Below are 15,565 nucleotides of genomic sequence, written 5' to 3'. Positions count from 1 at the left end.
GGCCCTTGTTGTTTACAGTAAAGTGAACGGGGCCGGTAAAAAGAATCACTATACAAGAACACAGGGTGAAAAGGAGGCCTTTACAGACAAGGTGGTACACCTAGCACTCACTTAAGAATGGAAGAAAAATACAGCAGTAAAAACAAACAAAAGCAAGAAGGGTTTGGAGGCCCCGTGCTGTGAGATTGAAACAAGCAGCTGAGAGACTGTGAGAGGCCCGATGCCCACCTCTCTCATGCACCTCCTATCTGACCGCCTCACTCACTCTCTGATCTCCTGGGGACCCAAACTGCTGCAGGCCTGCATCACACATTTCAGATTTGACAGCACAAGACTCATTTGGTTCACAGAAACTTTGCTCCACACAATTGGTAGATTATTTAAAGCAGATATCTTTCAGTGATCCCCCAGGAGACACGTGAAGTGTATTTTTATCTGGCAAACTCTATCTGAAAGGTAGTGCCTTTTCAAATTAAACTCCAAAAGTATTTCAAAAATTGAAGACCAGAAAATGCAGTTTTGAAAGTACAGTAAATATTCAGGAGAGATATGGGCAAGGCTCGCAGTATTTTTGGTGGACCCCTTGAAACCTATTCATGGATCCCTAGAGGGTCACGACATCAGTTGAGAACACCTATTCGACACAAAATTTTGTATCATTAGCCAAAATAATCAGGTAGTAGCAATGGAGGGGCAGGATTTTGATTTCACCAAAGTAACCTAACTTTTCTTGCAACAAAAACACAGCACCAGGTCTCTTTTACCAATAGTTTGTAATTTTCCAGTGTTGTGTGTCTGGTGTTCCTCCAGATGCAGCTAACGTCTGAAATGTAAAGCGTGAAAACATAGGGTGGATTTTACTGCAGAAATAAGTCAGGCTAACAACGCACACTGTCATTACAGCGCAAATCAGACAGCAACCTCCAACATCCGCAGTTAAATGCCAAAATCCGGATGTTGCTGTCTGAGGTGCCCTGTTCCTCCAGAAGCTGCACAATAACAGCATCTCACCAAGAAACAAGGCACTTTTAAAAAAAAAAATTCTTTTATGGGATGTGGGCGCTGCTGGCTAGGCCAGCATTTATTGCCCATCCCTAATTGCCCTTGAGAAGGTGGTGGGGAGCTGCCTTCTTGAATCGCTGCAGTCCATGTGGGGTAGGTACACTCACAGTGCTGTTAGGAAGGGAGTTCCAGGAGTTTGACCCTGCGACAGTGAAGGAACAGCGATATAGTTCCAAGTCAGGATGGTGTGTTACTTGGAGGGGAACTAGCAAATGGTGGTGTTCCCATGCATTTGCTGTCCTTGTCCTTCCAGTTGGTAGAGGTCGCGGGATTGGAAGGTGCTGTCTAAGGAGCCTTGGTGCATTGCTGCAGTGCATCTTGTAGATGGCACACACTGTTGCCACTGTGCGACAGTGGTGGAGGGAGTGAATGTTTGTAGATGGGTGCCAATCCAAGTGGGCTGCTTTTTCCTGGATGGTGTCAAGCTTCTTGAGTGTTGTTGGAGCTGCACCCATCCAGGCAAGCGGAGAGTATTCCATCACATCCTGACTTGTGCCTTGTAGATAGTGGACAGGCTTTGGGGAGTCAAGAGGCGAGTTACTCGCCACAGGATTCCTAGCCTCTGACCTGCTCTTCTAGCCACGGTATTTATGTGGCTACTCCAGTTCAGTTTCTGGTCAATGGTAGCCCCCAGGATGTTGATAGTGGGGGATTCAGCGATGGTAATACCATTGAATGTCAACGGGAAATGGTTAGATTCTCTCTTGTTGGAGATGGTCATTGCCTGGCACTTGTGTGTCGCGAATGTTACTTGCCACTTATCAGCCCAAGCCTGGATATTGTCCAGGTCTTGCTGTGTTTCTGCACGGACTGCTTCAGTATCGGAGTCGTTGCGAACAGTGCTGAACATAGCGCAATCATCAGTGAGCATCCTCACTTCTGACCTTATGACTGAAGGAAAGTCATTGATGAAGCAGCTGAAGATGGTTGGGTCCAGGACACTACGCTGAGGAACTCCTGCAGTGATGTCCTGGAGCTGAGATGATTGACCTCCAACAACCACAATCATCTTCCTTTGCGCCAGGCATGACTCCAACCAGCAGAGAGTTTTCCCCCGATTTGCATTGACTTCAGTTTTGCTAGGGCTCCTGGATGTTATACTTGGTCAAATGCTGCCTTGATGTCAAGGGCAGTCACTCTCACCTCACCTCTTGAGTTCAGCTCTTTTGTCCATGTTTGAACCAAGGCTGTAATGAGGTCAGGAGCTGAAACACACGGAAGGGCGTAATGTTGTTGCACTTACATGATAGATACCCACTAAACTCACCAAACACTTGAGAGCTTATCCATAAGAACATACGAAATAGCAGGAGTAACCCATATGGCCCATCAAGTTTGCTCCACCATTTAATAAAATCATAGCTGAATTTTTATATCAACTCCTTCCCCCCCCCCCCCCCCCCCCCCCCCCCCCCCCCCCCCAATATCCTCTGATTCCCCAGGTGCTCAACAATCTACTGACGTCAGTCATGAATATACTCGACAACTGAGCATCCACAGTCCTCTGGGGTAGAGTATTCCACAAAGATTCACAACCCTCTGATTCTCATTCAGTCCTAAATGACCAACTCCTTATTCTAAGACTATGACTCCTAGTTCCAGACTCTCCAGCCAGGGGAAACAACCTCTCAGCATCTACACTGTCTGAGAGTCACACCATCCTGACCACAAAACAATATTTCATTCCCCTTTCCATATACATACCAAAAGTCAATATAATCATAGAAAATCTTACTTTTGATAGATCCTCCAACCGTCTTCTTTGTACTGCATCCACCTGAACAGTGAAAAACCTTGCATCTTTTAACTGTGTGTTGCTTGAAATAATTTTATTCGAGTAGAGGGATTTCTTTACGTTGTATCGCTCTTCTCCTGTATAGATTTGGCGCAGTTGTGTTTCTTTTATTACCTATAAAAAAAAACAATTTTGTTATGGTGTTGTCCAAGGGTAGAAGTACTATTAGCAAATCCACTCTGATGTAGTCTACTCCACTTCCACCTTGAAAGTTTATGCTCCATATAGAGCAACATTCTGCTTTAAACTAAACTATAAAACTTTTTGGTGAAAATAAATCGTGACCAGTATTCTCTTTGGGAAATTCAAAATATATTGTAACACAGCATGCATTAAACTCTACAAGACTTCACAAAATTGCGCAACCAGAACTAATACAAAGCCAGGAATACAATCAATCATCCCAAGTTTTCTCAAACATCTGAACAGTAACCAGCTTGATTGCAATAAAGATTTGCCAGCATAAAAAGCTAAATAGTTGTTTCCTAAAATCTATTCTTAGATTGACTGGAAACCATCACCCTTAACAAAAAACTTTGCTGCCAAAAGCATATGCCTCTGCCCATCACTGATGATATTAAAGTGCATCCATTTTTAAAAATATTTTTTGAAGACTCGTGTTTACAAATTGTGGAAATGGATTCATTTGAAAGACTGAAGAGATTCCATAGATGCTGGACTTTTTTATTTTTAAAAGGTCACTGGAAGGACTTGAGATTTTGTTTAAAAACAAACCCTTACTGGATGTCACATGCCTTAAGCTAAGTAAACAGCAGGAGCCCTGGTGACTAGGGGACTACAGAGGAGTGACAAGTCAAGATTTATGGTAGTCAAGAGTTGCTTTCGTTTTGGATATTGTTTTCAGTCAGTTGGGGGTCAACCAGCTAAGACAGAAGCCACCAACTCATCTTTTTCCACCCCTTTGATAATCCCTGAGAATCTAGTGTGTGGACTGGAGAAATTGGTGCTACCTTTCTCCTGAAAAGCCTGCCAGACCAATCCTCGATGTCGCCTGAAGAGAACTGCCCCAAAAAAGATCCCAGTGAAGCCGTCTACAAGTATCTGTATGCCAGGCTAAAAGGGCCAGCGGAGAACATCGCATATCTTGTCCTCTTTTCCTTCAAGCATTAACAAGTATTTGGCCAAAGGTTTTTTTGCCTTTTTGTAAAGTGGTCACTGCAGAGAAAACTTTTTTTTAACTGGTGTGTGTGTTTTGGGTTAATTTAGAAGGAACTTTCAGACTTCAACCTGCATGTTAATGCTTTGCATCTTTAATCAATAATTTTTGTTTTATAATAAATTAATAATTTTACTGTTTATTAAAGAAACCTGATTGGTGGATCTTACTCCAAAATAAAAATAGAGTATATAATTGGCCATATCGGTAACTGGGTAAAACATTTAAAAATATGTTGTGACCTGTGGAGAACTCGAGAAAGACAGTGCACTCCTCCAGCCTCGGTCATAATGCCGATTAGTTAATTTGATTACAGGTAATCCATCGGAGTATGATTCTCACATCATAAGGGGACCAATTACCAGTGTATTACTATAGATGTTCCCACTTGTGGGGGAGGCCAAAACTTGAGGTTTTCAATGTAAGATAGTTACTAATATATCCAATAGGGAATTCAGGAGTAAGTTCTTTACTCATAGAGCTGTGAGTATGTACAAGTCATATTGAGGCAAATACTTATGCATTTAAGGGGAAGCAAGTTAAACAAATGAGAAAAAAAGACTTGCATTTATATAGCACATTTCATGACCACCAGATGTCTCAAAACGCTTTACATGCAATTAAGTACTTTTGAAGTGTTGTCACTGTTGTAATGTAGGAAGCGCAGCAGCCAATTTGTACACAGCAAGCTCCCACAAACAGCAATATGATAATATCCAATAATGTTTAGATTTAGATTTTAGATTTAGAGATACAACACTGAAACAGACCCTTCGGCCCACCGGGTCTGTGCCGACCATTAACCACCCATTTATACTAATCCTACACTAATCCCATATTCTTACCACATCCTCACCTGTCCCTATATTCCCCTACCTATACTAGTGACAATTTATAATGGCCAATTCACCTATCAACCTGCAAGTCTTTTGGCTGTGGGAGGAAACCGGAGCACACGGAGGAAACCCACGCAGACACAGGGAGAACTTGCAAACTCCTCACAGGCAGTACCCAGAATTGAACCCGGGTCGCTGGAGCTGTGAGGCTGCAGTGCTAACCACTGCGCCACCCTTGTGATGTTGATTGAGGGATAAGTATTGGTCAAGACACCAGGGATAACTCACCTACTCTCCTTTGAAGTGGTGCCATGGGATCTTTGATTTCCACCTGAGGGCAGACAGGGCCTCAGTTTAATGTCTCATCTGAAAGACGCCACCTCCGATAATTCAGCATACCCTCAGTACTGTTCTGGTATGTCAGCCTTGACTTCTTTGGGCTCAAATCCTAGTTATTTTGCTTTTGTATTCACATTTATCTGAAGTTGCTTAAAGAAATGGGAGCTGCGCTAATTCAGCCCTTTGTTTGTGTATTTAACAGCTTGCTGGGAGTCTAGGATTGTTCTTGATGACTGGAGGGTGGTTGAATGTTGTACCGATATTGAAGAAGGGGAGCAAGGCTGAACTTGGAAATTATAAGCCAATTAACTTGACGTCAGTTATAGGAAAGTTGCTAGAAGGGATCACTATACTCTCTACAACCAGAAAGGTTTATAAGTCTTTTCTTACCCCCCTGGTTGATGGATGGATGCTGTATATTTTCAGAAAGCTTTCAACAACATACCACACAATAAATTACAATACAAGACAGAGTCCCGTTGGATTGGAGGGTAGATCATGGGTTAGAGAGGAAATCAGCTGCATTCTCAGACAGAGGTTGGTCATGAATGGTAGCGGCACCACATGAAGACTGGTTACTAGTGCAGACCCTATCGGATATTGTCATGCTAGGCCCCCACTTGCCAAGAATGAGGCACATCAATTTTGTCATAAACATTGATTTTTAACTGTTGTAGGAGCGAGGAAATGACTTATTAAACACATCAGCTGTGGCTGGACAAAAACATTTACGTACTGTCATGCTAGACCCCCATCTGCCAAGAATGAGGCACATTAATTTAGTCATGAATATTGATTTTAAACTGTTACTGGAGTGAGGGGAGGACTTGTTGAACAGATCAGCCTTGGCTGACATTTGCATATTAACAGACAGTGCTTGGAAGGACAAAGCAGACACTCCCTTACATTCAATCCACAATGGACTTTTGATCACCAGACGCTGAAGGTGGGGGAGCTCACATTCCAGGTTGACTGCTAAGATGGCCGAATACACAAACGGACATGGTCAAACTAGCTAGTCACATGACTAACCTGCTGGGCAACCGGAGTTATTTGAATTTGTACAAACAGTGTGGGCAGAAAGCTGTTTGCTCTTGGACTGAGATCTCTCTCCTGTCTGCTCCCATCTCTTTCTCACAAGCCTCTGAATCCAGAGGACACATGAACCCCAAGAAAGAAAAGTCTCCTACACTGAACAAGGTTTAAGAAGAATACTGGGCCCCAACGAAAAGCAAGATCTACCTATAATCAAGGACTCCACAGTGAGCTTGAAGAACCATAACAAAAATTCTTCAGATATTGCCTCAAACTTTTCCAATTTATTTTCTTCTGCTCTTTTGTGTCTCTATCTGCATGTGTGTATTGCATGTGCAGGCTAGCGTGGGCACTTTGTGTATCCGTAGGCGTTAACCAAATTAGAGTTGCAGTTTAAGTTTAATAAATTACAACTTTTCTTCTTTAAACCTAAGAAAGCCTGTTTGTACTGGTTTCATTGCCTTATAATTGGAAAGCGGTGAACAAGGATTCTCCAAGGGGGAGCTAAAAAAACCCAGTGTGTTTAAAATTAAACCCTGTTACAGTAAGACTAGGTGAAAGCTGAAAGGGAACCCTAGACCTCTTTCTTACCTGGTCGTAACAGAAATTTGGGGTCTCGTCCAGGATTGACCCACAGACAAACGAGAGAAATTGAAAGTGGGAAGCCAAATTGTTCCCAATCAAAAAAGAGAAAAGATTTCAATACAGATTTTCTTATGGTTGTGTGTGCTTGAATACTAACATGTCTGCAACTGAAGCTAGTAGCTCTCCAGGTCAAGGTGAAGTAACTTGGGATAAGTTAAAAGCACTGTCTATGGAGCAGTTGAGGAAAATGGCTGAGCAGTGTGGGATCACTGGATGTGGCAAGGCTAGGAAGTCTGAACTTCTAAGGCTAGTGGCCAACCACTTTTTCCTTGAATCTAAACAAGCAGAAACAGGATTAGAAGCAGACTCCGATAGGGTGTTAGCAAAGATACAATTGGAACAGAAGAAACTTGAATTTGAGGAAAGGGAGAGAGAAAAAACATTCCAGAAGGAATGCGGAGAGGTGAAGTGGCTTGAGTTAACTAAGAGGCAACAGAATAACCCCAGTGAAAGCATGGCCAATATGGAGGAGCATAATTCAGGGCTGGGTACAAAATTGTTAAAACTAGCTCAACTAATTCCAAAATTCAATGAGGGGGATGTAGAAGCTTCTTTTGTGTCCTTTGAGAAACTGGGAAGGCTGCTAAAATGGCCAGCTGAGACCTGGCCTCTTTTACTACAAAGCAAGCTAACTGGAAAAGCCCATGAGGTTTGTTCCCTGTTGCCAGATGAGAGTCCATCAAATTATGAACTGACCAAAAATGCTATCCTCGGGGCATATGAATTAGTACCTGAAGCCTATGGCCAATGGTTTAGAACCCTCAAGAAGCAAGCTAATCAAACTTATCTGGAGTTTGAAAGAAGTAAGCAGCTGGCTTTTGACCAGTGGCTGAGGGCTTTTAAATTACAGCTCAGTTATGAGAATCTCACAGAAGTCATTCTGTTAAAAGAATATAAACACTCTCTCACACTCTCCATAAAGACCTGTGTAGAGGAGCAGCTGGTCCAGAGAGCCAGGCAAGCGGCCATCCTGGCCGATGAGCATGCTTTAATTTATAAGTCAGTTCCCCAGGGGAGAACATTTCCTAATCACCCCCACAAATCTGAAAGGGACAAAGGGTGGGAAGGTGATAAGAGTCCGAGTCCTGGGAGAAAAAGGAAAGCAAGAGACACAGGGGGCCCTCCTCCAGCCAAAAAGGAAGGTGCCGTGAACAAGGGTAAGACCCGGAGACTTATGTGCTTCCATTGTAATAAAGCAGGGCATTTAAGAGCTGACTGCTGGAAACTAAAGGGAAACCTGTAGGGTTAATCAGGGCACACCCACTCAGTGAAGAAGTGAAACTAATGGAAAGCACAGCAAAACAAACTGTGGCTTTAACTGCAGTAAGAGTGAGAACCAGGAAGCTTACTACTGCAGGTGCAGGAAAAGTTAGTAGGATTCCTGAAGGTTATCAGGGTTTTGTATCTGAAGGGAAAGTAACCCCATACCCCTCGAGTGGGGCAAGCAAGCTCGTAGTAATTCTCAGGAACACAGGGCCACTAGATCCCTTTTACTGGGAAAAGGCCTGACCTTTCCCCCAGAGAGTGCAGTGAACACCAAAATGGTGGTGAATGCTATTGCAGGGCAGTGTGTGCCTGTACATACACCAGGTGCACCTGGAGTGCAACCTAGTTTCGGAACTGGTGACCATAGGGATTGTTCCTAGTTTGCCTGTGTATGGGGTTGACCTGCTCCTAGGTAATGATCTGGCGGGGGTGAAGGTGGTAGCCAGCCCAATAGTGAAAGAAAGACCACAAGAGGTCAGAGAAACAGGGCAGTGGCAGGAGACAGACCCCTGCAGTTTCCCTGAATGTAGTGTATCAGGCCATGATCAAACCAGTTCCCCCAGGGGAGACAGAATTGGCACTGCAGGCAGATCACCAGGTCTATCATCTGAGACTCTTTGGAAAGTAAGGAGACCCAGGGAATGAATTAAATGGATTTTCCTTAGTGAAGCTCAGCGAGCCGACACAGTATTGTGAAAATTAGCACAGGCTGCCCAGTCTGAAAGTGAAGCAGAGGGAGGCCCTGATTGCTACTATTTAAAAAATGAGGTACTGATGAGGAAATGGAGTTCTTCTCACAGATCTGAGAGCAAGGAGTGGACAGTAGTTCACCAGCTCATGGTGCCGCAGAGGTACCGGAGAGAAATATTAAGAAGGGCCCTTGAGAATACAGTGGCTGTACATGCCGGTATACAAAAGACCAAAGCCCGCATGAGACAGCGGGTTTGACTGGCCAAAACTGCACAAAGATGTGGTGGAGTACTGCAGGAGTTGCCACATGTGCCAGGTTGAGGGGAAACCCCAACCTCCAGTGAAACCTGCACCCCCTAAGTCCTGTACCGGTGTTAGGAGGACACTCCAGCAGAGGGCCGGTGAACTGTAAGGAACCCCCACCAAGAACAAAAGGGGACAGGCAGGCACAAGGCTGGCAAATGTTTAGAAAGGGAAGGGGAAAAGGTGACCAAGAAGGCAGGTTAAAGGAAGTCCAGGAGGAATCCCAGATGAAAACCTCTCCTGTCCTGTCAGCCAACCCTGAAAAATGTGCAGTTAGACCCCACATCCTCCTACGTAAATGCAGACACTAGGAGCACCCCACCAGAGTTGCTAACAGCATTTACAGGAACCTGCAGAGACAAACCCGAGAGCAAGGAGTGGACAGCTTTTCACCACTTCGTGGTGCCGCAGAGAAATTTAAGAAGGGCCCATGACACTACAGTGGCTGTACATGTCAGTATATGAAACACCAAAGCCCGCAAAAGACAGCAGTTTGACTGGTCAAAACTCCACAAAGATGTGGTGGAGTACTGCAGGAGTACTCTAGGGGGCAGAGAAACCGTGAGGGTGATGCCTCACCTAGTCGAAGTGCCACAGAGGAGTGCAGTAGAGTCTGCACAAATACCTGCAGGCAGGATGACAAAGAAGAAATTAGCAAAGAATCCTCCCCCACAGTCAGCAAAAAGAAAATCACCCATCCCCCTAAAGCCTTTGCATGACTCAGCAAAGCACTGAAGGAGAGTTCAGGATAGACCCGCCCACTACTGACTCGCCTGGAGAAAAAAAATTACCTCAGCAGGAACAAAGACCCTCGGCAGCCACGGAAATGGGCAAACAGAAGAGAAACTTCCCCCAAAAAAGAACATGTTTATTGGGATGCCATAAAAGGGGCAATTATAATAAGTTTTAGGATTTGTGAATCAATGAGAGAAATGCATGGGTTTTTTTACGTATCTTATATTTTTTCTCAACCCTTTTAATGAAATGCGCTTTTCTCAAATCGCATTCCATTCCGCTGGGTGTGGAGGTGGCATGCTAGGCCCCCACCTGCCAAGAATGAGGCACATCAAGTTTATCATGAACATTGTGGGCGGCACAGTGGTTAGCACTGCAGCCTCACAGCTCCAGCGACCCGGGTTCAATTCTGGGTACTGCCTGTGTGGAGTTTGCAAGTTCTCCCTGTGTCTGCGTGGGTTTCCTCCAGGTGCTCCGGTTTCCCCCCACAGCCAAAAGACTTGCAGGTTGATAGGTAAATTGGCCATTATAAATTGCCCCTAGTATAGGTAGGTGGTAGGGGAATATAGGGACAGGTGATGATGTGGTAGGAATATGGGATTAGTGTAGGATTAGTATAAATGGGTGGTTAATGGTCGGCACAGACTCGGTGGGCCGAAGGGCCTGTTTCAGTGCTGTATCTCTAAATCAAAAAAAAAAATCAAACTGATTTTTAACTGTTGTTGGAGCGAGGAAATGGCTTGTTAAATAGATCAGCCATGGCTGGAAAGAAATATTTACATACTAACAGACATCGAAGGTGAGGAAGAGCAGCATTCCAGGGCCTGCTAAGAAGGATGCAATCCACAAGGACCAGGACTGGTTAGTCCAGCTGGTCACATGACTAACTGGCTGTTCCAGGGTTTTCTTTTCAACTGGCCACAGAGAGTTTGAAGGCAGAGTGTCTGTTTGCTCCTGGACTGAGAAGATCTCTCCTGTCTGCTCCCATCTCTTTCTCACAAGCCTCTGAATCCACTGAAGACACATGAACCCCACGAGAGAAAAGTCTCCAGCAGTGAACAGGGTTTAAGAATAATACTGGGCCCCAATGAAAAGCAAGATCTACCGACAATCAAGGACTCTACAGTGAGCTCGAAGAACCGTAACAAGTCTTCAGATATTGCCTCAAACTTTTCCACTTTATTTTTCTTCTGCTCTTTTCTGTCTCTATTTGCATGTGTGCATTGTGTATGCATGCTAGCGTAGGGCGCATCATGTATCCATAGGCGTTAACTGAATTAGAGTTTCAGTTCAACTTTAATAAATTTCAACTTTTCTTCTTTAAACCTAAGAAAGCCTGTTTGTCCTGGTTTTGTTGCTTTATAATTAGAAAGTGGTGAACTAGGATTCACCAAGGGGAAGCTAAAATCACGGTGTGTTTAAAATTTAACCCTGTTACACTAAGACGAGGTGAAAGCGGAGAGGAACCCCTAGACACCTTTCTCACCTGATCGTAACAATATATTAATAACTATCTTACATTTATAAAGACTGGCTACGAGTGTAGTCCCTCAGGGTTCAGTGTTGAGACCATTACTCTTCATGATATATATCAAATGATCTGGATGAGGGCTTTGGGGATACTGTCAGTGAGTTTCACAAGACTTTGGTTCGGCCCCAACTAGAATATAGTGTCTACTTTTGGTTTGCTCATATGGTCAGAGTTAGAGGCCTAGTCTGAAATCTTAGTCTTAGTTATCTAGTCAGTTATCAGGATACATTTAGGGAGCTGGGACTTGTCACTCTTTTTAAAAAAATCTTTACTTCAGAGAGACTTAATTGGCATAGGCAAGATGAGACGAAGAGCTCCTACTGTGTTCGATCGTTGCATTCTATGATTTGAAATGACAAGGGATCTAGACCATGTATACGTAGACAGATTATATGAATTAAATAAATTGGGTAGAATGAGAGGACATGCACACGAGTTATGCAAGCTAGAATGAGGTTTGATGTCAGGAGGTTTATCTTTCCTCAGAGTCACTTACTTTTGGAATGAGTTGCCAGCTCTTGCAGTGGGTGCAGTGCAAACACTGAAAAGGGAGCCTGACAACTTCATGGTGAAGGCTGATACCAGTCCGTACAAAAAGGTAAGTGGAGACGTTGGTTAATGCTTATTTTGGTCGTTGTTACCCCCAAACTTGGCTTTAATCAGGGGTTAGGGAGCAATTAACCAGAATTCTCTCTTTGAAGTTGACTAGGGTTTTTTTTTAATCCTTTCTCCAACCCCTCTCCCAAGAAACTACATGGCCTCTAGTGATTGAGTGCAGGAGGGTCACATTGCCTCGGCTGAACACGACAGTCTTGATGAGCCAGCTGGTCCTTTGATACCTTTACAAAATAAAGGTCAATTAAACATGCCTACCGTTTCAATCATCGCTTTGGTCCTTGCAGTTCCTATGGGAACATCGTACACTCTGTACTGCTCGCACAGATAACTCATTACTGGTTCCGGAGCATCAATCAGCTCTCGCAAATAGGATACAAAACCATAAATTCTAGTAAGAAAAAGTCAGATTACTGTTGTTAAATGGGATACAATAAAGCGAAATGTTGAAAAGTAAGGTTGGCGAAGGAGTGCAGGAAATCAATCATGCAAATTACACAGACTTTTACTTGTCACTAAAGGCAAAAATGAGCTGTCCAATGAGTAGTAGTGATTGCTGCTATGTTAACAGTCCACATTAATAAAACTCTACAGTTAAGCAGTATAAACATATCAAGTTTGTCCATTACCTCGACCATTAAACATTATCAAACAAATGAAAGCAAAATAGAAAGTAAAACAAAGCAAAAACATACCCAATTAAATGCGCAACGAAACTCATTGTAATGTGTTAAGAGTTGAGTGAAATGTTGTAAAACACATAAAAGACTCAAAAAATTAAATGAAAATATATCGCAAAATCCTATGCAGAAGACTTAACATGGTGTACAGATGATGCACAGAGCTAAATTCAGCCTATTGTTGCCCGCATGAACTGACTGAATATTAACCGATCAAATTAGATCTGTTAAAATAAACAGCATTTTTGATTATGGTAAGGAATGTATGAAAACTAGGATGCGTCGGAAAACTGAAAACCAAATCAATAGAATTATACACACTTGCAAATAAGGAGTCAAATATTTAGGATATGGGGCACAAAGGATTAGGGAAAATCTCTCAAGCCTTTCCTAAAACTACAATGAACTAAAAGCAAAAAACTTACAACCTGGTATTTTCTTTGACATATGTGCTGATATTTCTATTTTCTTCTGTCATGTCATGGACAACAGTGTTAACATACAAAATTAATAAACAAACATATTTTTAACCCAATACTTAGCTTTATTTTATTCATTATTTCACTATTTAAAAGTACAGAATTTTAAGTAGACAGAACTGAAAATGTAAACTACTTACTGAAGTTCCTGAATGGGTCGCGTAGGTGGCTTCCCTGCAGCTGAGGTGGAAGGAGCACACACTGCATTCACTTTTAACTTCTGTTTATCACGAACCTATAAATTCAATGTTTGCATTAATCAACTTTAACCTATTTGGTCCAGTTTATGCTCTCTCCAGTTTTCTCCACTCTCCCATATGTTACCTTGGGGGCATGAGTGCCCAGGAGACTCCTGTCCCCACACACACACAAGGAACACTGGTGGAGAGGGGGGCAGGAGTGAAGGGTAGGAAGGGGTTGAAGCGTAGAGTGGAAAAAGTTTGTGAGCACGGGGTGGTGGGGAGAGGTCGGAATCCAAATTTTAATTTTTTTTGGCTGGAAAGGGCTATTTAGATATTGACTGGGGGTGGGGGGGATTTAAACTGAAAGTTTGAATTTTAATTTTTTCCCACCTGTACCTTTAAAAATTGAAATGAATTGGAAGGGCTTGAAGCCCTTTAAAAATGGCACCGACACCTGAATGATGGCGCCGGACGCCATTGCCAGAGACGAGGCGCTTACCCCCTCTATGTCATCAGGGGCGGGCGTTCCACACCCTCTATGTAAATGAGCCGCCGTGCTAAATAGCGCAGCAGTTCAGTGGCGCACATGTCACGCATGTGCCATGCGTTTTTGGAGCTTACTGCCAATCTTGCCATCTGAAATGAGAACCCAAGCTGATTAGTACATCAATTAAAATGTCAAATATTAGTCTAAGTGAATGTTACCCATTAAAATTTATTGAAAAAGCTTTCTTGCTCAATTTTAAGTCCAAATTAGATCTGACTCCAGTAAAATTCAATTTCTTCTTCACAATGAAATTACAAAATTAACATTTGGCAGCTAATTATGCTTTAGAACCAATCCCAGTTAAGCTTGCATCTCATTGTTCATGTCTTGCTTTACCCACTTAAAAAAGGAAACTCTGAGCAACAATCAGAATTCAATGCATTGGTTAGGTCACCAATATTGCATGAAGCTGTCATTTATACTGGGTTCTCCTGATAAAATTTAATTATCAGATTTCAACAGGCTACCTCTAGTTATGCTGTGCTCATACATATTGCAACGTAACAGTGCAGATGGAAAATGAGATGCACAGTATTATAATGGGTGCAATATAAAAGGAAAAGAAGTCACTCAATTGCACTGGTGCTAATTCAGGATTGGATGACTACATGTTTTGGGTTAGTTTTTGACCTTGTGTAATTGTATGAAACAGTTGGATAAAGAGATGGCAGTTCGTTTTACATCTCTCTCAATGTTTCATTTCCATTGATGTCAGGACAAGAGATCAGCAGAGCAGTGGCCACAGATCAACAAGGGCATTATGAAGTGAATGAGGGGGCAGTGTGGGCCTATGAATAATGGAGGCCAGAAAAAAAGAGGGGAGGGAGGAGAGGTCGTGTGGTGAGGCAGCAGACATGGAGGCACAGCAGCAGCAAATTAACAAACACAAATTTAGCTCACTTAAACTATAACACTACTACTTTGAGATATTTTAACAATTCCTTTCTTAAATTTGCTTCCAAAAGACCAATGCAAATGCAACTTGTGGAAGTTTGTGCTTGTACTGACCTCACTAAGGAATGCATCCATATCATCCATGTTCACACAAACAAAGGCCCTCATATCATTCATTGAAATATGGTTTTCAATATACTTGGCATTTCTTGAATCCTTCACATTAAGCTGTAAAAAGTTAAAAGAAAGTTAAAAAACAAAGATAAAAATGAGTAAAACATTTTTGAAACATTATGCGGCTAAGAGGGCACATGCATAATCCACAGACCCTTAATTTCAGACTAACATACGGATTACAGAGTCACAGAATTGTTACAGCACAGGAGGCCATGCAGCCCACTGTGTCTGCACTGGCTCTGCGAAAGAGCAATTTACCTGTGAATGTTGAAAACATTTATGCATTCCACGGCATTGCACTTCCAAAAAGGTAGTGCATTTTGATTTTTATTCAGCAAGTAAGGTGAGTAAAGTACAGGGAACCAACAAGGCTGGAAAGAGTGAAAGATGAGGGAACTGAGATGTTGCCAATTTTGGTTTCAAAAGTCTTGAAGATTCTAAGTAGGCCAGATTGAGGGAGTATTTGAGATCTTCACTATGAATAAGTTAAAGTAAGAGACTGTAATCGGTCTTGATTCCAATGTGGTGAGAATGCAGAGAAGGGGAAGTTTTGTGTGCAAGGAACAGCAGATTTTTA

The 15,565-nt window shown here is 42.8% G+C and overlaps 1 protein-coding gene across 2 annotated transcripts in view; it reads right to left on the bottom strand.

The window, feature by feature from the left end:
* The window catches only part of smc5 (structural maintenance of chromosomes 5), a 111,591-nt gene that overhangs the window by 30,551 nt on the left and 65,475 nt on the right, over positions 1–15,565 (bottom strand). For both annotated transcript variants that reach the window (XM_068030585.1, XM_068030586.1), the window contains exons 11-14: positions 14,926–15,039; positions 13,329–13,423; positions 12,288–12,420; positions 2,798–2,971 (exon numbers count right to left, since the gene is read on the bottom strand). In XM_068030585.1, the coding sequence (XP_067886686.1) occupies positions 2,798–2,971; positions 12,288–12,420; positions 13,329–13,423; positions 14,926–15,039 (516 nt within the window). The remainder of the gene's footprint in view (positions 1–2,797; positions 2,972–12,287; positions 12,421–13,328; positions 13,424–14,925; positions 15,040–15,565) is intronic.

The sequence above is a fragment of the Heterodontus francisci genome, chromosome 4 (genome assembly GCF_036365525.1).
Source record: "Heterodontus francisci isolate sHetFra1 chromosome 4, sHetFra1.hap1, whole genome shotgun sequence".
NCBI classification, from domain to species: Eukaryota; Metazoa; Chordata; class Chondrichthyes; order Heterodontiformes; family Heterodontidae; genus Heterodontus; species Heterodontus francisci.
Note: the sequence above shows the minus strand (reverse complement) of the source record. Positions and strands in the feature narration are given on the sequence as shown.